Raw genomic sequence first — 22,852 nt, forward strand, 5'->3', positions numbered from 1 at the left:
AGCACTTTGTAGAGGAGTAGGCTACTTATCCACTTTTTTAGGCTTTGAGTACATTGTGAGGCATAGGAAGAGAAGCACCCAAGGGAACTGGCAGCCTTCTAATATATACCCTGACATGTTCTTCACCACTAGAGAATAGTTCAGAAAGAGCAGAAGATACTGGTGCTTCACTTTGAAGAAGCAACCATCATGTCAAAATATTACCTTTTTCTCAATCACAATGACACAGAAAAAAATAAGGACCAAATCATCAGGTGTTTATTTTGTCATTACATTTCCATGGGTGGTGTATTGTCTGAGTAATGACTGGGGAGCTTATTTCTGGCTAGAACAGGATAGATTTTCTTCACTCATTCCCAACTGTTTTTTTCACACTGTCAAACCTGTAGAACTGCACCAGTTCTTATTGCAGTGATGGCTTCAGAAATAACCGCTCTTCCTGCTTCATTGCTGTAGCTTACTGTTCCCTTAGTTGAGGCCGGTCTGATCCTGGCTTTGCATCTTCTCCTGGTGAGATCAGGGTTGAGACCAGAGAAAGCACCATGGACATCCCCTCCATGACTATATTCTGTTACAGCAGGGTAAAGAAAAGAAGTTCCTCTGGGTAGGAGAACACGTTTGGGCAGAGCAAATAACAGCTATGATTAAGATTTGCCATCCCTAGAAAAATTAGAGGGAAAAAATATTTTTCTGTTTTTCAGCATGTTTACTTTGGGAATTGAAATACGTTTTATGATGGTCAGTTTCACCATTTTCCCTATGGAATTATAATTCATCCCTATTTGTCTGCATCTAACATGGTGCCAGGGAATAGAATATATATGTGTGTGTATATATGTATGTATAAAATTTGCAGATGTTGAGAGGAAGGTGGGTAACCCCAGGTGTAACACATGAAACTACATTTATGTTGTTTAAAAAGGTGTCAAGACTACATCTTTGTATTTATCCAGGATAGTCATATCATCTGATCATAAAATTAGGATCATAGGAAAATAGGCCTTGAAGGAACATCACAAGATCACATCTAGTCCAGCCCCCTGCTTAAGGCAACAGCATCCCTGACTAAATCATCCCAACCAAGCATCTGTCTAATCTGCTCTTGCAAACTTTCAAGGATGGAAATTCCACAGCTTCTCTAGGTAGTCGGTTCCAATATTTGACTACCCTCATAGTCAGAAAGTTCCTCCTAATCTCCAACCTAAATTTCTCCTGCTGTACCTCGAGGCCATTAGTCCTAGTCCTGTCCCCTACAGCCACAGGGAAGAGCCCATCTCCATCCTCTCTGTAATTGTCTGTCAGTTACCGTATTTTCTCACATACAATAATGCCTTTCCCCCTAAAATTAGCCTCCAAAAATGGGGGGGGTTAAGTGGAAAAGCTGATTTTTTTGCCCATGATAGAATCCCCCTGCTTTGATTCCTGCTTCACCATGCGACAGCTCTGGTATAATAACTCTTCAGGCAGCTGAGGGAGTCAATGGCCCATTAATGGGCCTTTGAATTAATTCTTTACTTCACAGGTGTTAAAGATTATCTCTCCTTTTTACTGGTCTTGACCTTCCACAAATGCAGCTAACCTTTCTTAGAGAAATGTTGCTGTCTACTAGGGCTTCTGGTTTCTTTCTGTTTCACAGCTCCAACTCTTTCCAAGATCAGAGCTCCACCTATGGAGGACCAATCTTGAGCAGCTACTAGAGCAGGGGTCATCAACCCCTGGCACGCATGCCAAGCGTGGCACAGAAGGCCATTTTGCTCTGCACACCACTGCCAGCCTGGGCTTTAAGCAGTTGCTACCAGCCACGGAGCTCAGGCTGCTTCCAGCAAGTGGCTGGGAGGCTTCAAGCCGTGCTGCAAGCAGACGGGGCTCTGTAGGCTGGCTGCAGCTGGGAGGCTGCAAACAGCTGCTCTGGGTTTGTTGGCACTCCGGCACCTTCCAAGGTAGACATTGTGTTTTTTTTGGCACTCCAGCCAAAAAACGTTGCCTACCTCTGGACTAGAGTTTTAGTTAAGCAAGAAAGGGAGGGTGAGTCAGCTTGAAGATTAGGTTCTGTCCCCACTCTTTGCAAACAAAAACAAGATGTGTATTATATTTGGGGCATGTTATATGTCTGAAAATACGGTATTTGAAGATTCATCAAATCCCCATCAGTCTTTGCTTCTCCAGACTAAATAATCTTAGTTCTTTCTGATAATAAACCCTGCATTCTACATCTAAATAAGGCACAACATTAAATCTTTGTGGTATTTGCAACCCATGTTCACCATGCTCAGGTGTCAATATTGAATAGAAATAACATGACTGTGGAAGATTTACAGCTACCACACTTGCTTGTAATGAACAGTTTCTAAAAGTTACAGATGCTCTCCAATTTTTATTTTCCAAGTAACTTGAGACATAGTTATCATTAGTTTAAAGCCTGTTTCCAGGTTTTTGCTCATTTTTTCCAGGCAGTTTTTTCACTAACAGATAATTGACCTACAGCTACAGAAAAGTATCATTTTAAAGAGAGACACTGTTCCAAGTGCACAGTAGTTTGAGTAATAAGGATTTTAATAAATGCTGACACTAAACTGAGCTGTGTTATCATCCTTGCAGGTGTGATGTGATAGGCATTTTTGCACATTGTGCCATCGTTAATCACCAACCATTGTTTCCTACTGGTATCATAAAAATTGAATCCTTTTATCCTCAAGCCCTATGCCTTTTATCCTCAAGCCCTGTCATTGTAGCTTGCCTTCCCTTGTGAATTGTTTTGTCAGTCTTTTATACTGAGTTAGTTAATCTAATTTAGGCTCATTAGAACAAATCCTGTTTAGTTCTTTTGGCTTCAGTTGAATTGTACCAGGAAAGAATTTGACTTACTGGATTCATATTTCACATTTATCTTTATAAGTGATCTTACTCTGTTTAAAAAGTAAACTGTCTTCTCTTACTGTGAAGGTCGTTTTTATCCTTTCCTAGAGGGGTAACTCCTCGTGGACAGATTTAAACCAATACCTAAAATACAGGCAACATCATTTTCTTAGTGCTTTAAATTATGAAATGGTAGGATGGGAAGAGAAGGCAAGCATGCCTTTGGTTAGTTTAGGCCCTGCTTGCCAGTATTGCTAGCAGGGTGGATTTGATTTACACCAAATCATTTTAAATTATGATTTAAATCATTGCTCAGGAAGCTTCAATTTAATCATTGTTTTCTACAACAAGTGCATTCTTGCTGTTTGATATCCTGTATCCATTTAACTTCTTAAAACTTTGCACCTTTAGAGAGAGGTAAGAGCTTGAATCTGTGTACCCAAACTTGCAGAGAGACAATAGGGCTAATGGGTAAGTAATCAGGTCTTTTATTGCTCATCTCCATATACTGCTGTTAACAAGGATGTTATCTATCGAGACACAAATCCACAGTTTGAGAACTGAGACTAAGCATCACAGAGATACTTAATGGGACTAATCTATAGAGAAGCCTCTGGGAACCCCATAAGATTGGGCCCCTAATATAATCCATGGCCTGTTGTGACCTATTTATAAAACTTTTCTAAAAAGGTTACATGAATATATGGTCTCAAATAGTATTCAATTAGAAGTTATAGTCCCTATTCCATGATGATATCTTTGATCTTTAATATATCTTAAGTTAAAACTTTATTTATATAGGGGGGGTTTAAAAGCATTGTAACAAAAAATTATAATTAAATAAAAAAATCTGATTTAAATAAAAAATCCGATTTTTTTATTAAAATTTTTTTTTTTAATTTTTACCCACCCTGGTTGTTAGGGTATGAGTAGTGGTATTTGTTGCTAGAAGCAGAAGTGTACTGCACTCAATAGATAAGAAAACAAAAAGACTTAAAGTCTTTAAAAACGCTAGAGGTATGAAAACTGAAAGCCTCACTCCATTTCTTGCTTCTGCTTTATAGAATGCCCAGGAGGGCACTGGCAGAGGATGTTTGGTGCAGATTTTCTCAAAATGCATGCCTAGAGTGAACATTCAGAGCGCTATGCACAGTGGATTCTGGTGCTGAAACACCTCATCCCAAACATTCGAGCTCCAAAGAGTAAACTCTCTGATCTTTGACACAGGTTAAGGCTTGGAAATGCATGGTACATTATCACTGTATCTCACAACCTTGTGAGAAGGATGTGGAATAAAGTTGAAGGTAGCATTTATTATCCATAGTGTCTGTGTTATTTACATTATGAGCTATTGGGGCACCCCTTTTTTAGTGTGGGGTAAATAGCACCCGATTTGAAATAATAAGTCATCAAGACCTGTATCTACAATCAGCCCTCTTTGCTAGAACACTCTGATCATTAACAGAATGGAAACTGGTTTGAAACAATAAATAGGAAAAGAAAAAATATAAACAAGTCAAGTGGAAGGGCGAGGCTTTCTCTGAGGGCCGCCTAGGCAAGAAGTTTCCTGTCTGACGTTTCGAGAGTGGCTAGGGTTCTTATTATTTTTGTGCCTCTATGCTTTCTCAACTGCATCTTTTATATTATGTGGGGTAAAGGCTTCTGTGACCCTTTAGTTGGGAAACTGTGACAGTGACTGTGGTGGTGGTGTCAACTACACACAAAAGGCATTTCTGACTGCATAGCAGAAGAGATTGCACAAAATCAGCTTCTGTTACATCTTTCTTCACAGTCTGAACTTGAAAAAAACAACATTATTTTTGTGAACAACACACATGTAATAACCAGGCTGCCAGAATTCAAATACATTCCCAGTCCAGCAGTCTGAAACGTGTACTTGACCTTGTGCTCCAAAGGATTTCCTTTTAAAGCTGCAGTGCAACATTGTTTTGACAGGAAAGCTAATGATATTAACCCCTTGCTTTTAAAGCAGATCACTAAGAGGGAGTTGCTGTCATTGATGTTAAGGGAGTTTAGGTATATCTCTTCCCTCCCTGCCGAATGCTTTGAAGATTTGGCTTGAACTTAATCCTTGAACAGTTTTCTTAACTTTCCTTGAGATTTCAAATGCTTCTAAAAGGGAATTTGAATGACTGGCATTCAGCTAGCCCATGTAATATTTATGATATAAGCAACATGTCTTTACCGGCCATCTTTATTCAGTGGCCACTTGTCTATTCTCAGCATCACAGGGGATTAATCACTACTACAGCCAGGCAGTGAAAGAATACACTAAAGGCTCTCCAAAGAACCAGAGCACAAGGGTTCCAACTGGTCAGGACACTGAGTGTGTTCAGGCCTTATTGAAATAAAAGCCAGGATAGACCCTCAAATGAGTTTGAATCAGAACTACTACCACATCCGGGAGTTATATAACATATACCCACTAGTGCTGACATCAGATGGAAACTGCTATGCACGGACTGGACAGGGCCACTTTGGCCCTAAATAGACTCACAGAGATCCACTTTTATCATATCTCAGTTCCTCATGTAAAGAACCCCTCAATTTTTTACAGCTTTAATATGATGTTGCCATAGATCAGTGGTTCTCAATCCTTTTAGACTCAAGACACCTCTCATTTAAACTCAAGCCATGCCCTGGAAAATGCCAGCTCTTAGCTTTCTCTTGTTTCTGGCCTACAAAATAATAATAGAGCAATTCTTCTGTTTCGTTCAACTCAGCAAGACCATAACAGGTTGGCATGTTTTTAACACTAAGGATTCCTATTTGAAATCTCCGGGCTTATCTTGTGAGTCATGTGAGAATTTTTGCACAATTAACAGTGCTAATATTGTGCATCACCCGTAACAGGATCTCATGGTACACCAAGGTGACACAGGACCCCAGTTGAGAATCACTGTCCTAGATAGTCCCCTAGCTTAACCTATACTAGTACAGCCAGTCTTCTTAGAATGATTTTTGATGTCATTATTTAGAGGTGAGCTAGCCAAGACTGAAACAAATTCAGAAGCTGCATGACCAAAGATTTTTATCTATATCAGCTGTAATCCAGTCCCTTAAATGGCTAGATTTTTTTCCTCCTCCAATTAGGAAAGACTTTTGTGTCCCTCTAGCTGGGACTTCTAGCTTCTGAGGATGTGCAGGCTCAAATCCATTATCTAGCTATGAAATGGATTTGTTTTAGGAAAGTGGAGTTGTTTGGTTTTGGTCCCACCCCACTTTTTGAGTCAAGCTTTTACAGTGTCATGGTGGAAGGGTGGGGTGGGGTGTTTTTCTATGACCTCTCTATTCCCTGGTAGTTAGTTCTCCATGACTTGGACTCATCCTATAAAAAGAAATTAAGTCTACAGCTGCCAGGCTGAGTTTCTGGAAAGTAATTCAGAGGGCTGCATAGTAAAGTTGGTGAAAGATCACTCAATGAAGTGTAAGTGTAGAGGTCATGTTCTTTAGCATAAGTTGCCTTCTGTGGCATAGAACCAGTATGACGCTGTTTGTTTGTTCATTCATTCATTCTTTCATCTTTTCTTTTTCCTTCCTTCCTTAACTTTGTTAGTGACATGGCAAGCAGGTTTTTTTGTGAACTTGTCAGACAACCTATCATAGACACCCAATATCCATCTTTGGAAGATGATTATCATAATCAGTTTATCACTTTCAGAGCATTGTCAATGTATTCATTCCAGTAATGTCTTAGATTTTCTAGTTGTAGAACATTGCCTGAATGTCTTGCATTGGCAGAAGAAAAATGAGATGGAAAATATCTTTCTAATGCTTTGTTATGAGCATTATGTTATCCAGTTACACCATTAAAGCATTTCTGCTATAATTTAATAAGTGCAAAAAAGAAGGACAGAATGATGCACTATGGTAACATTTCTTATAATTTTGAGCTCAAGTGATTTCAGGTAAAATTATTTCATGCCACTGATTGAACTCTCTCCAATACGTTTTTCATATTCTCTTCATGTTCCCTTTCTGTTTTCTTCTTTCTAGTGTATTGTCATTTATAAACTCAGAGCTGTACCTGTAGTTCAGACACTAATGTTTGTTCATTCTTCCTGCTTGGAAATGTGTCTCCTAATGTCACCCTTCCCTTACAGTTTTGTACAAAATAACTTGTATTCAATGGAAATGCAAATTGTTAATTCAGGTTTTGCAATAATCAGTGTAATGTGTGTATCAATAACACTTTAAATTAGTCTCCATGAAATTAATGCTGAATCAGGTTAAACCACTGCTAAATTATTATGAGCATTGAAATATTAACTAAGTTCACCATGATTAGTATTAGAATATTTAACAATGAAATCAAACCTAATTTTGCTAATTCATAATAAATTAATGATAAATCTGTCTTCATGTACTTTAGCCTGGGGCTGTCCAACTGATGACTCATGGGCTGCATGCAGCCTGCGAGTGGATAAGTTGCAGTCCCCAGGCCTCCTGCCGCTGCTGCTCCCTTCATCGCTCCTGCTTCTGCTGCCTGCCCCACTTCCAGGGAGCAGGGCAATGCAGCACCGTTCAGCCAGGGGAGCCAAGGGTGAACCTGGAGCCATGCTGGGCGTACGAGGTAGCAGTGGAGGCAGGGGTGCACAGTGCAACAGTAAGGGAGGGCACAGGCATGTGGTGCAGCAGAGGGGAGGGAGTGTCATGTGGCATGCAGCAATTTAGAAGTTGGACAGATGTACTTTAGCCTATGAGAGTTCTTATTGCTTTATTTCCCCCAAACTAGGTTTTTGATTTTAGTCTGAAGGAAGAAGATATGGAATCATTAGACTCTATGAACATCAGCAAGAAACTGATTCATCTAACCTATCCATTGTGGAAAGGATAGCTTCAGACCTGTGACTCTACACTGCAACAGTCATGTAATGGAAATACTAATGCATTTGAACCGCACTATGCTGCTTCCCGTGTGAATTTTTCTCTAGTACTCTCAGAGCTCTTACCAATGGATTATGTTTGATGTTGTGTTCACAAAATGAGTAAAAAGCTGTTTGGTTCTCCCTTTTTTCACTTTTTCTCTTTCTCACACCACAATTGTTTCTTAATAACCACTTTCCGCCCTCCATATCTTTCTGGCACACTCTTATATGGTTTATGAGTATGGTAGTTTGAGTTATCTCACTCAGCCTCATCATATTCAAGCTGCTACTGCCTATGATCCCATTTGTAAGGTCTGATCCTGGATGCATTTGAACCATTTGGAGTGTTCTCACTGCTGGCCAGATTTTCAGAGGTGCTTGGCTCATAATGGTATTTTCAGAAGTGCCGAACAAGCTAGGTACCTACCTCCAATTGAAATCAATGAGAGTTTGGTACTGATGTGCTTTTGAAGATCTCACTAGGAGACTATCTGTATGTTTAGGCATCTGAATTTCTTTGAAAACCTAGTCCTTTCTTTACAAGGAGCAAGATTGTTTTCCTTAATTAGACTCTCAAGAGGAGCAAAGTGGGTTTTTTTTCACTTTAGAATTCTATAACCATCCTTTAAATAATTTCTTTAATAAAAATCAACCAAGTCTTGCCACTCCACCTGTGCTTGTACATAACTGAGTGTCACTATCAAATGCTACAGAGCAGGTTAACTGATGTGTACAAGCTTATAGAGCAAGGCAGTCACAGAACTGAAGACAGAATTCAGTTATCCTGATTTACAGAGGAGGCCTACATAGCCAATGCAATATAGCCATGTTGGAACAGCTCTCCACCCAGTGGCACTTGGTACCTAGGTGAACTCACCTAGAGCTAATGTAGGTATTATCTACCTGGCAGTGTGTTCCTGCAGTCTCAGGTACCAGACACTGGACCATATGCAGACAGATACCTTTTGCTCTCAGCTATGCTGGCACAGATCCAGAAGTTAGTTACTCCAAATATATATTGACACAGTCAAAATCAGAGTTTGACTCGGTGTCTCAGTTCTGTGCACAGCATTGGCACTACTTCAAGGTTTATCAAGCCTAAGTTTGGACACTTTAACTGTGATAGCTGTCATAGGGCCTGATCCCTCCAGCTTTGTTTTGTCTGATTAAATAAAAGGGAACATATTTCCTTGCTCATTTTCAAATTCTTGAAAACACAAGTGATCATATAGAAAAACTGGGGGCAAAAATGTAAAAAGTCCATTCAAGTATTGTAGAAAACCCCTTCAAGCATATGTTCAGTCATTGTTCTTTGACAGAATGTATGGACCAGTTCCTCCGCTAATGCAATCAGATTCTTCCAGGAAAGCTAATACAATAGAACTATAATTGTGTCCTAGTATAGTGCTTGAAGCATTGATTGTCATTCACCTGGCATCCTACTGCATGGATTTTGGGAATGCCCCACATTGCAACCTTTATGAGACACATTGAAAATGTTAACACTATTTCTTTCTAGACAATATAATTTCCTTTTCCCTTTCACAAGCAGGTTTGCAGGTAATGCTAAATGGGGATTTTCCCTAGGGAAGATTTTATTGAACCGTCTTATAATATTTCTTTTGAATAGAGTTGTACTAACCACACCATCAAGGAATATGAGATTCCCCAAAGCATGCTCTTTCTGATGCCAGCAAGCTAACTCTTGCAAATAAAGCCATTATGAAGTGAACCTGGGTTCACGAATGCTTCCTCTTCCTGCCCCCCGCTGTATTTACTTGCATGTAAGATGAGGTTTCTCCACCCCCAGACAGCATGGGAGAAAATGCCTCTGATCTTATGTTCAAATACAATGCAGAGGAAGGAGCAGTTGGCTGCTGCAGCTCCGACTCTGACCCTGAGCCCAAATAGGGGCCAGAGTCAGACCCACAGCAGCCTCCTGCCCCCCCTCTGCAGCTTCTGTGTCATTCCCACCCCCAAATTATCCCCTGTACTGTCAGGTGCAGCTTGCCTCTAGCTCAGGCTGGGGCACTCCTGCGTACAGAGCACGTGAAAATTCCTTCTCCTGTCCAGCCAATCGGCAGCACCAACACTGCTGCATGCTCAGGTAAGGGCTGGGTTTCGAAGTGCTGTGCTCTGGGATGAAGAAGCCTGAGCAGGGTCTGACAGCAAGTAGGGGGCCAGGAAAAGAGACAGACTGGGAAGTTGAGGAGGAAAGTGGCAGAGACAGGGGAGTGGGGAGAAAGGCAGACTGGAGAGCTGGGAGTGGGAGGCGGCAGGGGGGAGAAGTGGGCAGAGCAAAGTACAAGGGGACCCTCTATCGCCCCCCCCAGCCACTGGTTTCTGTAAGGGAGTGGGATTCAAGACAACCGTGCAATATTTATATTCAGTACCTGGAAAATTATAACATTTTCCAGTTTTTCCATATTTTCCATATATAGAATCTAATTATTGGACATCATCTTATATTCAGGGTCATCTTATATTTGAGTAAATACAGTATGGGCATACGTACATACATCTTAGTCTTTAAAGGTGTATATCTACCCTGCCTTCTGAAAGCTATTTTGCCCATCTTCCCCACCAAGGTTTTCCTCTGTATCAAGATCTCAGTTCTATAATGGGACCTAAATTTCTTAGGGTCCTTAATCTTTAACATGTCTGTCATTTAAACTGATGGCATCAATTTACTTTTTCATCTCTCCAGTAAGGTAGCATTTCTGATGGCTGTTACCTCAGCAAGACGAGTGAGTGAGAACCAAGCTGTTATGGTGGATCCCCCATAAACAATTTTCTATTTGGACAAGGTGGTGTTTCTGCTGAAAATACTGTGAATTCTACCTCAGCTAGCAGATGGCCCTCCTGATCATCTTTCCCAACCCTATGGCTCTGAGGCTTTCTATCATTGCCTTAAAGTCCAGAGGGCTTCTAGCCTTTTATTTGCATGGGATTAAACCCTTTTGAAACTTTCCGTACTTGTTTATACATGTGATGAGTGGCTCCCCATTCGGTACCATCTGTCACCAGGAGGAGGAAGCTCAATGTGGGGAACTCTGCAACTGTGGAGCCTAGACTTGTCCCTGGTTACCTCACGCCTCTGGACAAATTCGTCTGGGCAGCATCTATTGATTCCCTAAGATGCCTTCAAGGAGCGATGGCCCATCTTGGAAGTTCTCTCTAGTGTCCCCTTGTGGATTCTTACTTCTGAACCTATGGCTCCCATCTCCTTCCCTGTGCTTTCCATTGTCCCGAGTATAGCTGTAGCTGTCCCCTGATATTGGAAAGGGCTTTCGGCTTTGGGGAAGAAGCCTAAAATCCATTTCCCATCTTACATCAGAATTGTAAACATGGTGGCCCAGTGGTGCCCAACCTTTTTTGTCCAGTGGGAAGGATTGGCAGTGCCTAATCCATCCACAGGCCAGATCCAGCTGATATTCTCATTCAGGCATCATGGGTGCTATCTGACTGTGGAGTGGAGTGAGGGACAGACTGGCCCTGACCCAGCCCTGTGGAGGGAAGTAAGTGTGGTCAGGCCCCAACCCAGCCCTCCCAGAAGGGAAGGAGGCGTGGCCTGGCCCAACCTAGCCCCATGAGGGAGAAGGGGGCATGACCCAGGCCCTGATCAAGAAACAGAGAGGGGCATGGGGGTGGGGGGCATAATTTGGCTCTGACTGGCAGTGCAGATATTGGGGTTTGGGAATTTAGCAGCGGGGGATGGTAGTCTTATTAATGGCCATTGCTGGCAAATTTCCAGGCCTGTAGGGAGCCCCAGAGGTTGAGTACCCCTGTTGTAGCATAATCCATAGCCCACCCTCTAGTAACAGGGAGGGACTCCAGCATTTGATGAAGTCAAAAGCCCAACTATCCGCCTAGACCTAGGATTGCAGTAGATGCTCCAGCTGGGGATGAGCCATCCTGGTTACCAATGAAGGGCTTCTACTTTGAATGGAAGTCCCAACAAAGCCATAAAACCATCAGAACAGACAGTGATGACCTATCTGCTCAACAAATCTGATGAGCTTGCAGATTGCTCTGAACCCAGCACCTTGCCTTGACTCTGGTCCCTACTTTTGTTCCCTATTCCTGCACTCCTGGTATCAGTGTTCATCTTGACTTGCTCCTGACTGTGACTCCCAGTTCCTGATACTGACTTCTTGACGTTGACTTGTTCCTGTCTGTCACCTGCTCCTGACCACATCTGGATTCTGGCTTGATCACCAGCTCCAGACTGTCTTGACATGTGCGTCTGGAGTCAGGTTCCTGACCCCAAACCTAACTGCTAGGCCTAGCTGCCTGTTGCCCTCTTGTGATAGTAGCCATAGGCAAAAGATTGTAAGGCACAGCAATTTGTCCCCAGAGACTGTCAGGCTAGATCTCAGATTGTATTTAATTGTGTTATGAGACTGCCAAGGTGAAGTCACCATTTGATTTGGTCCACTGCACTTGAGGCTATGTAGCCTTCTTGTATGGGGTTTGTCTAACAGACATCTGTAGGACAGCAGTGTGAAGTACAATCCAAGCCTTTGCTAAGCATTGTGCAGTGGGGGAGATTTCATGGGGTGATGCTGCTAGAGCACATCTTTTTTTTGCCTAGGGAATTCCAAGACTTACCTCCAAATGATGGTGAATTATGCTTTGGAGTCCCCTACATAGGAAAATGTGTGTGTGGACAGTTATTGTAATAAAAAAGGAGGTTACTCAAGTTCTTCAAGATGCATTGTCCACAGTCACCCTTCTTTTTCTTCTTCCTTAAGTCATATAAATAGGAGCTCTGCAGTTGAGAAGAAACTGAGGAGTAGGATGCATACATTGAATATCCTTCAGTCCTGAGCATTGAGGATGACGGGCAAGAATGGAGTATAGGACTATAGGAAATCAGGGCTGGAAGGGACCTCACAAGGTCATCTAGTCCAGCTCCTTACACAAGGCAGGATCATTCCTGACTATACCACTCCAGCTGAGTGTCTACCTAACCTGCTTTTGAAAATTTCCAAGGATGGGAATTCCATAGTTTCTCCAGGTAGCTTGTTCCAATGTTTGATCGCTCCTGGAAAGTTGCTTTTGAACTGTTTTTAGTTGTTGTATGGACAATACATCCTTGTTCTTTCTCCTTATCTTGAAACTGTAAAGGGGAGAAAAGAGCAGAGCTGGCCTTAGGGGTGGGTGACATGAGTCTCCCAGGGTGACTCATGTCACCCAGGGTGCTGTGGTCGGGGTGGGGGACATACATGCACACACATGTAAGCAGCCCACACACACAGCAGTGCTCTTTCCCACCCCTGGCTGATCCCTGCCCCAGGCAGGAGGAGCAGTGCTCAGCCCAGCCTGCCCCAACCCAGTCGCTGCTGAGGAGGAGCTGGGCTGGGCTGGGCAGTGTGGGCAGCAGCAGTGGTGCCTTCCTGCTCTTCTCCCTGGCACACCATACTGCTTTACCTCCCTGCCAGACTGCCCCCTGCCTTTGCCTGCAGAAGCACCTTGGGGGAGGGAGGGGATGCCAGGGGGTGCCAAAATACAAGTTTGCCCAAGGCACCATTTTCCCTAGGGCCAGCTCTGGATAGGAGTTCCCTCTTTTATTAACTCGGAAGGACTTCAATGCTGGTATAAAGAACTTCAGTAGACAAAACAACAAAAGTAATAGGGAAAATCTATATTCAAGTAACTATCTGCAGGCCCTATGAAAGCCAGTGTTTCATCCAGAGCTGGGAAGAAATTTATGACCATTTCCAGGGGCAGGTCCAGAGGGGATGCAGTGGTGTGACACACCCCGCTTTCAGGCAACCATGCTGTGGAAGCAGCAGCAGGGGACATTTTTTAAGTCCTTGAAACAAGTAAGAATCTCACCCCCTCTCCCCCTTTCCTCTATGCTCAGCAGTACCTCCCCTCTCCCCCACACACCGCTACTGCTGTCTCTAGTTGCCCCCAAGGTAGGGGCCAGGGGAGTTGCTCCAGAGTCGCTCCCGTTCACTCCAGCCAGGCTCCGTGCAAAGCCAGGCTCAGCCAGAGACAGCAGCATCAGGAGATGGGTCCTTCCTTCCTGCCCAGTTCCCACCCCACCCCTGTGTTCCCTGCTAGCCAGAAAGCAGGCACAGGTGAAGGGAGTCCACCTGCTGCTGCTGTCTGTAGCCAAGATTGGGTCCATGTGCTGCCTGGATGCAGTGGGGCAGGAGCAGCTATGGGGCCTCCCCGCTGCTCTTGGGTCAGCTGGGGACAGTAGAAGAGCAGCAGCAGCAGTAGGGAGAGGACGGAACATGCCACTGAGCAAAGAGGGGAAGGAAGGGGGGAAGGAAGAGTCTTCACTGCTTGAGGGACTTAAAAAAGTCCCGTGCTGCTGCTCCTGCAATGTGGTCTGCCCACCTTGGTTTTGGAGGGAGGCTGGGAGCTGGGGGTGCAGCCACCCCTGCAGTGCAGGTCGCTGCTTCTGCACCCTGCTTTCTGAAATCTGGGATCCATTTCCTATTTGATTTTTTTTAAACTGGTTCTGAGGGATGACAGTCCTCTATCAGTACATAAACTTTGTGTCATCAGCATTTTCACAGTTTTATTTAGATATCAAAGATAGGGGTAATTTTCCTAGGCTATCTTCTGAAATTTACGTGATGATAAGAGTTGTATTCAAACTAATGTTTTTAAATTGTACTGTAGCTTTATATTGGCCCTGGGTGGGTATTCATTTAATGTTGTTTAAATTCCAGATTAACCAGAGTCAATAATAAAAGTGAAAGAAAAAAGTCACAGTATAGCTATGGAAAAGATGTTTATATTAGCTACTGAACACTCAACTGGATAATAGGCAGAAAGCAAGGTAAACATGTACCTTATAGACTAACTAATTCAGAGGTGCATCATTCAACTGGATGATAACAACTGTAAGTCAGGACCCACTCAGGGTGTGTCTACACATGCAATTAATGTGACTGAATATACTCCAGCTCACTTTGGGCCAAAGTAAACTAATCCTGATGTCACTGTCTACACATGTGTTTAAGCGCAGGAATTTACTGTGCTGCTGGATAACATTTGTACCTGACAGGACTATCAGGCAGCACAGTAAATTAGTCTACTACACCCTAATTGCCTGTATGGGTAAACTGTGATGATTTACTGAGCAATAAATTAGTCTGCTGTTCAGTAAAGTGTCTCGTGTAGACATGCCCTGGATGACTTAAGCTTGAAACCTCTGTATTCCTTTGTAGATCCCCTGAGTCATCCAGTCCCTCAAATAAAGCATGTTACTTTCATGCTTTGCCTCTGAATAAAGTTGTATGACAATTGTTTCCCAAAGAGAAGAACACAATTAAAAAAAATAAAACATCAATGAACTCAGCTTTACTGAGTTGTTTTCATAAACTAGCTAAATAAGGGGTGGGAACAAAATATGTAGCCTGTATATACATGGCAGTTAGAGGGGGGTGCACGTGTCAACCTCAACATGATTTATTTTTTGTGCTGTCTTTCAGTTATAGCAGAACCGTTGATTTTATTTTCCTTCCAGCCTAACCAAACTACAGCTTTTCCAATTTCTGTATGTGGCACAAGTACATTTCTGTTTGCTGCAGCACTGGCTGAGTCATTTAGAGAGAGGTGTGGAGCAATCGAAAATACCTATCAACACCATTAAACCACGACATAGAAAGGAAGGCTGCTTCAGGAAGCAACTGATACAGTCAACGGAATCCTGTGTAATAGTGTGATGTAAAAGATTTAATTAAGCATGTATTTGTATTTGTGATGTTCATTTGCACAAGAAGTGCAAGAATTCCTATTCTCTACTATGCAATTTTCTCTGTGTAGCATGCGACTATCATAGCAGACTACTACACTGTGGCGATTGCAAGTACAATTTTTGTACTGATCATAATTTAAAATGACTAGTACCTTTCAAAGTAGGAGTGATTCAAAGTTGTTCCCATCTTTGAAGTATTACAAACATGAATTAAGCCTCCAATACCCATCAAATAAGTCCACAAAGTACTGGTAAGTAGCATTTTTCACAGATGGGAAAACTGACCTACGCTGAGGTTAGATGAAACACCAAAGGCCAAGCAAGAAGTCAGTGTCAGAGAAGATTATGTTCTGTCTTCCCAAAATGTGATCATTTCACTAGTCCATGTAGTACTTGGAGCTAAGGGCATTACCAGAAAAAGGACCGTTTCCTTGAGCGTGTCTGCGCTGCTGAAGATGTTTTTAGATAAATCGATGAGACTTCTCTTCAAGTCTCATTCATAACATCCACAGGAGGTAGCAGGGCACACCCAATTTCATTGGTTTCATTGTCTCTCGGTCACACTGATTTCTTTACCTTTTAACCCCACCTAGTATATAAAATGGGAAGAAGGAGACAGAAGAGACGCTTGAATTTCCTTTCTCTGTGACCGATCCTAGATTGGAACCGGTGCACTCCTCAAAGGTAGGTATCTGGGAGTAAATGGAGGCGAGGGGGAATCATTGGGGCGCGCACTGTAGGAGCAGAAATAATAGAACAGTTCAATAAAAGGAGGGATGATAACCCTGAACCAAGCATGGCCGATGCCGGGGAAGCTCTGACGGAATGGATTTCCCTAACCATGCCCGATCTATACGGAGCTCCGTTTGCAGAGGAGACAAGATGCCAGAAAGGGATGGTCCAGCTCCCCCGGGAGGGTGGGATGCATAGAGTCATGTTTGTGACTCCCAAGTTGTAGATCCGAGTGGCGGGTGTCCGCTTATCCCACCCGTGCCTCTGGGCGTTGCTGTTTGTCCTGTGGGGCCAGGAAGGAATTCTTCCCCTCCTGTTGCTATTGGCATCTATTTTGGGGGGTTAACCTTCCTCAGAAGCACTGGGTGTTGGCCACACACCTAACCATGGGAATTTGAATTGGAATATGCTGCTGCTGCGGTTCCTGGCTAGAGGGTCTGTCTTGCTCCTCTGCTTAGGGTCAGCCCAATCTCTGCAGTTGGGATCAAGAAGGAATTGCACCCCATGGTCGGTGTGGTATGGGGGGGAGGGAACTCTTTCTTCCTCATCCCGGTGCCTTCCTCTTCTGCCAGCGCATTTTAGCAGATTCCTGCAGCCCTTCTAGTGGCAGAACATCGCCAGTGCCCTTGTCCTCCCCCCACCTGTGGCAAATAAAAGGGTGTTTCCGACGCTCCTGGCACGGAGCCTGGTAGTTGTGTGTGAGAAGAGGTTTCGCTGCGGACGATCCTGCCTAGAGCACGGGGCGGGACTAGATGTGCCCAGACAAATCCTGACAGGAAAGGGGCATGGGCAACGGGCTGCGAGGCACGGCCTCTGACTCTCAGCCTCCCGGGCCTGACGGGCTGGAGGCTGCACGTGAGAGAGCAAGGAAGGGGGGAAGCCCTGCTCCGGCCCCGCGCACTCCCCCTCTAGCACCGGGCACCGCGGTCCACGGGGCTGACCCGGCGGCTGCGGCCCCGTCCCGCTCCTCCTGCAAGAGCCCCGTGCGAGCCCACGGAGCGGCACTGCGGACAGGCTCGGAGCAGGGCCCCGAGGGAGACAAGCCGGCCGGGGTCCCCGCGGGGCTCGCGACGCAGGTCCCAGCCCGGGCTCAGCTCCGCCCCCCGGCGGCTCCCTGCTGCCCGGCCCCGCCCCCGGGCGCCGAGCGGGGGCGGAGTTAACCCTTTACTTGCGCAGCGCTGAGCGGGGTAGCGCTGAGCCCCTGCAAGGCGCGCCGCAAAGCCCTGCCCCCCCTGCAGCAGGGGCACTAAGGAGTTAAGCGGGGCGGGGGCGGGGGCGGCCGGCGAGGAAGCGCTCGGCGCTGCGGGGCTGGGGCTGGGCAGCGCCGGGGCAAACATGCGGAGCGCGGCCGAGGCGGTGTCTGCACAGCCGAGCGCCGCAGCCAGGTGAGTGCCCGGCCGGGGTCGCGGCGTCGGGGCGCGCACACACTCACACGCAGCCCCGCACGCACCGCGCGAGGGCTCGGACGCGCACACGCACGAAGTCACTCTTGTTCGCTCGCACGCGCGGGCAGTCACGCGGGGGAGGCGCGGGCACACTCACGCGCACACCGTCTCACGCGCGGTCCCTCGCACGCGCGCTCAGTCTCTCGCATGTCCTCGCTGGGTCGCCCTCGCACTCACACGCTCTCGCGCAAAATCACACACTTCGCACTCAATTTCCCACAGTCACTCTCATGCACACACTCGTGCACATGCACACTCTCTCACACACACACACTCTCTCTCTCTGTGTCTCACGCCCGCATACAGCCTCTTTCCCCAGCCCACTGCTGTGCTTATTTCTCCGCCTTTCCCTGCCTTCTGCACAACTGCCGAGGCTGCCCTGGCTCAGAAGCGGCGAGGGGAGGGCAGCTTTCCTGTTTACACTGAACTGATCTCTGGCTTTCACACCTCGGTGCACACCCGTCACCCCTCACGAGCACACTTCGACCTAAAAATAGAGGGAAAAATCACGAGAGCTCCTCCGGCCCGCGCGGCGGGCTCGTGTGCCCTCCTAATTACATTTACAACGAATCAAGCCGTCCTTTCCCCCCAAACCTGAGCCGGTTGAATTGTGAGGCTGGCTCTGGGGCAGAGGAGTAGGGTGGGACTTGTGTTCCCCACCAGGCTGCTCTGGCTGCTCCCAAACTGGACAGACTCCAGCAAGGTGGTGCAGCCCCCATTGCATCCTCCTATTTGGGCACCTCTGCATTAAAAAGGGGGGTTTGGTTTGGTTTTTAATCCCCTCCTGCTTTTCCTATGCCATTTCTTCATCCAGTTTTAACGGGGGAGTGAAAGTGATGGATGCAGTTTGTGTGGGGGGTGCAGTGAAATGAATAGTCTGCTTGGCATGGATTTTAGCTTGTCCCCTTGTTCCTAACCTTTCTTCTGACTCTGCCCTGTGCCCCACTCGTAGGGTTGTGGTTTCTGAAGCTGTCTGAAGAGTGCCAGAGACTGGCCCCTCCACGGTGGGGACACAGCCACGGGGTTGGCTGCTGAAGTTTCCCTTGGACTTCACCCTCTGGCGGCTGGCTGGGGAAGTGCTGCTCAGCCTGGGACCATGGGCTCCAACAGCATCTCCCACATGAAAGCCACTGGCAACTTCTCTGTCAGTCCTAACGACTACATCATTCACAAGCATTACAACTACACAGGAAAGCTAAACGACAAAGTGGACAGTGGAATAAAAGTGACCTCAGTGGTTTTTATCATCATTTGCTGCTTTATCATCTTAGAGAACATTTTTGTCCTGCTGACTATCTGGAAAACCAAGAAGTTTCACAGACCCATGTACTATTTCATTGGAAACTTAGCTCTTTCAGACTTGTTGGCTGGAGTGGCGTATATTGCCAACCTCTTATTATCCGGACCCAAAACCTACACTTTGTCCCCTCCCCAGTGGTTTCTAAGGGAAGGCAGCATGTTTGTTGCCCTGTCAGCTTCTGTGTTCAGCCTCCTGGCTATTGCCATTGAGAGGTATATCACCATGCTGAAGATGAAACTCCACAATGACAGCAACAGTTTCCGCTCCTTCCTGCTAATCAGTGCCTGCTGGGTTATCTCCGTGATACTAGGGGGTCTCCCTATCATGGGATGGAACTGCATTGATTGCATGCATAAGTGCTCTACTGTGCTGCCCCTCTATCATAAGCATTATATTCTTTTTTGCACCACCGTTTTAAACGTCCTATTGTTGTCCATTGTGGCCCTGTATTGCAGGATCTATTCCATGGTCAGGACTAGGAGCCGCAGCCTAACATTTCGGAAAAATATTGCCAAAGCCAGCAAGAGCTCAGAAAAGTCCCTTGCCTTGCTCAAGACAGTGATCATTGTCCTCAGTGCCTTCATTGTTTGCTGGGCACCCCTGTTCATCCTGCTTTTGCTGGATGTGGGGTGTAAAGTGAAGGCCTGTCCAATCCTTTTCAAAGCGGAGTATTTCCTAGTGCTGGCTGTGCTCAATTCCGGCACCAACCCAATCATCTATACCCTCACCAACAAAGAGATGAGGAGGGCCTTCTTAAAGATCATGCTTTGCTGCAAATGCCCCTCTGCAGACTCCGGGACCAAATTCAAAAGGCCAATTATAGGAGGGATGGAGTTCAGCAGAAGTAAATCTGACAACTCTTCCCACCCACAGAAGGAGGAGGGTGACTGCCCAGAGACGATCGTGTCTTCAGGCAATATCAACTCATCTTCCTAGACATACCCACGGGGGCTGGTTTCAAAGCCTCTGCTTTGAAATCTGACAGGCAAGAAGCCTCTTGCTCACAGTAGCTAGGCAGGGAAGTGGCGTACATGAGCAAGGTAGCATTAGTTCTGAAGAGGCCTATAGTGCACTTGTGTGGCTGGAGTTCAAGAAGTGGAACAGACTGTTCTGGCTTGAAAACATTTCCCCCTGGAGCATGTTTTGTCTTTGCACTGAAGCAGTTCAAAATTGTTGGGAGCATTCAGAGCCTGAAGTCTCCTTAGTAACTCAGAAAGACTGATGCCTTGGTGGAATGATGCCTGTTGTGTGTGCGAGTGGAAAAGGGGAAGGGGGAAGGGGAGAATTTACTTTTTTGTTGTTCTTTGAGAAGAATGTGAAGTTATTTTTCCTTTCAACTGCAGTGAGCCCCTTACACAAAGCTATTTCTGTACCAAGTTTAGTGGTAGCTCTGGCATCCTTGGTCAGAAGAGTTTCTTTAGCATACGGTAAAGAAAGAAATCCCGCCCATGTAATCTAGATCATGGTCAACCACAGTTTGGCTTCCCTCCAACTGAGTTTTTAAATGTCACAAGCTTTCTTTGGTAGAATCCAAGAGGGTTTATTTTGTTTTATTTTTTTTTACCCAGATCATATCAAATTTTTCTGAAGGTTCTTATTACTGGTTAAGAACACGAACCAGACTTTGCATTTGGCTCCAGCCCTGCAACTCTTGAAAAAATCAACAGACTTTTCTGGAGAATTAGCTCAGAGCAGCATTTGGTCCTACATCTCTTTTGACTTGCTTCTCATGAAATAAGTTGTTACCACAATTGCAAGAGAGAACTAAAGTTCTTTGCTCTTTTAGATGATTCTCACACTTGCAAAAGTAAGTATAATAGTATTGCATACTGTTGATGTCAGTGGGAATTGTAATCAAGCAAGAATTTCAGGGCTGGTCCACAGTGTTTCCAAAGATAAAGACTGATGATAAAATATGAACAGAAGATCATGGGAATCAGAAAAATTAAAAAATAAATTGTTGTTAGTCCAAGTGAAATTACAATAGTTTGATCTTACAAACACATTTCCCTACAAAATGCAATACACGTTTTGGCACTTACGCTGGTGTTTTTAAGTTTCAGAATGTTTAGAATTTGAGCAAAGGTGTTTGCAATTTTTCAATCCACATCAGTCAGTCCTTGCATTACATTGAATGTATTTGTTTTACAACATTGTTTCTATTCTGCATTTTCTAACCTGTGCTAATGGGGTTGAATGTGTACAATGTAAGTGAGTTAATAAGATGCAGGAGTCTTCATGCACATAGAGCATTATGATAACAAAATTAGCGTATCTGGGATAGCTGAGAACAATTGATTAATGTACAGCTATTGGTGATTCCTAGAGGAGTTGTTTTGTAAAAAAATTGCTGCCTTTGTAGTATGATTTTCAGTGCAATTAAACTGATTTTTTTCTTGTTTTAAAAATAGTATTTAAAATGTTTCTGACTTTTATTGTTCAATTTGCACATGGCTTTATTGACTTATAAATATTAATAAACTGATTTTTCTTTTCTTTTTTTTTTAAAGATGCTGCTATCATAATATTTGTATGTGCTGTTGTTAAGATCTGGGGCATTACCACTGCTCACAGAAGTTAGGGGAAGGACTCCTTAATTTAAGTAGGGATTGGATTATGCTGGGTTTGCATGATCCAGCAAATCAATTAAGGACACAGATCCATAATGACACCTTTATTTATAGGCCAATGGAAAGTGCAAAATGGGTGGAAGTCCATGATTTGAGAGGGAACTTTTTATTAAAATAAATTGACTAAATAGATTTGCTCCTTCAGTCTATGCAGCAGGGCAAGAAACTTTCCTGAGACATGATGGAAAAGAAGAAACAGGAGATAAACTGGACACTTGAGAACTCTATTACTTTCCAGAGTGGAATGAGTAAAATGCCATGTAATTCAGGATCTTATGAATTAGAAATTGACAGTATTTTAAACAACCATGTCTTTATTATTTTTTTATGTTAAAATACAAAGAAAACTTTTTTAAAAGGTAGTTGTGTGCATGTTGCTGTTAGCTTGTTACATACTTCAGGAAGGTTTATATTTATATAATAAAAGCAGAGCCTTGAATGTTATAAATCAATGTAGCTCTATCAACCTCCCTAGCTTTATTTTAGTATTTGGTGTATTTCTTCCAAGGCTTGACTCTTCCATTTCCCTTGTCATGCCCATTCTCTCTAGGTAACACTTTAGTTTCATTGAGCTCATACAGGATGCAGTTGGGGCATATAGATAAAGCTCACCTTGTCACACTATGTGTCACTTCTGGGAAAGGTTTACTGTGGGAAACTGGAGCCTGCTAACTGAGGAAGGCTTTAGGTCACAACCTTTCACTTCCTGAAGGAAATTCCAAAAATGCCCTGAAGACAAAAGAGTGGAAACAGACTGGAATTTCTCTCCATCTGTCTGCCTGTACGGAAGGGGTGATTTCATGTATACTCACTTCCTTGCCTTTTAATGAGTGTCCTGAGCAAAGCTGGAAAAAACCTTAAATCTGCATTTGCGTAAAAGATAAAGTGCTTCTTGGCTCAGCAGTTCATTCTGGCAGGAGTGACTTGCTCAGGGGACTGATAGGTGGAGGAAGCAGATGTTCCTCCTCTGTCTAGGTGCTTTTCACTTCTAAGTGGAGAGGCAGAATGAGACCCATACATTACTGAAGTCAGCCCTGAGACCTCAAAGTGGAAGGTAGGGTAATTGACTGGGCCTTGAGGAACTAAGTTCTATTTCCAGTTCTGAAACTGACCTTTTTTGTATCCATGGATAAGTCACTTCCTTCCTCTTTGCCTTGATGTCCTCTTTGGACAGATTTGTTTAGATTGCAAGCTTAGAGGAACGGGGGTTGTTTTTCACTACTTTGTACAGCAGGGGCCCAGTTTTGCCTACAGCCTCTGAACACTAGCAATTCATG

The 22,852-nt window shown here is 44.5% G+C and overlaps 2 protein-coding genes across 3 annotated transcripts in view; both read left to right on the top strand.

The window, feature by feature from the left end:
• LOC132250775 (uncharacterized oxidoreductase ZK1290.5-like) overlaps positions 1-7,884 on the top strand; it is a 96,296-nt gene extending 88,412 nt beyond the window's left edge. The window contains exon 7 of the mRNA XM_059728086.1: positions 7,613-7,884. Within this exon, the coding sequence (XP_059584069.1) occupies positions 7,613-7,714 (102 nt within the window). The 3' untranslated portion in view covers positions 7,715-7,884. The remainder of the gene's footprint in view (positions 1-7,612) is intronic.
• A 92-nt stretch (positions 7,885-7,976) lies between these two features.
• On the top strand, positions 7,977-21,454 carry S1PR1 (sphingosine-1-phosphate receptor 1). 2 transcript variants are annotated; one of them, XM_014599764.3, is made up of 2 exons: positions 7,977-16,152; positions 18,598-21,454. In XM_014599764.3, exon 2 carries the CDS (start codon positions 18,742-18,744, stop codon positions 19,879-19,881), a length of 1,140 nt encoding a protein of 379 aa, XP_014455250.1. In that variant the 5' UTR covers positions 7,977-16,152; positions 18,598-18,741; the 3' UTR covers positions 19,882-21,454. The 2 variants fall into 2 exon arrangements, with proteins under 2 accessions (XP_014455250.1, XP_006273783.1); XM_006273721.3 differs by lacking the exon at positions 7,977-16,152 and adding an exon at positions 16,178-17,585.
• The last annotated feature ends 1,398 nt before the right edge of the window (positions 21,455-22,852 follow it).

This window comes from Alligator mississippiensis, chromosome 5 (assembly GCF_030867095.1).
Source record: "Alligator mississippiensis isolate rAllMis1 chromosome 5, rAllMis1, whole genome shotgun sequence".
Lineage (NCBI taxonomy): Eukaryota > Metazoa > Chordata > Crocodylia > Alligatoridae > Alligator > Alligator mississippiensis.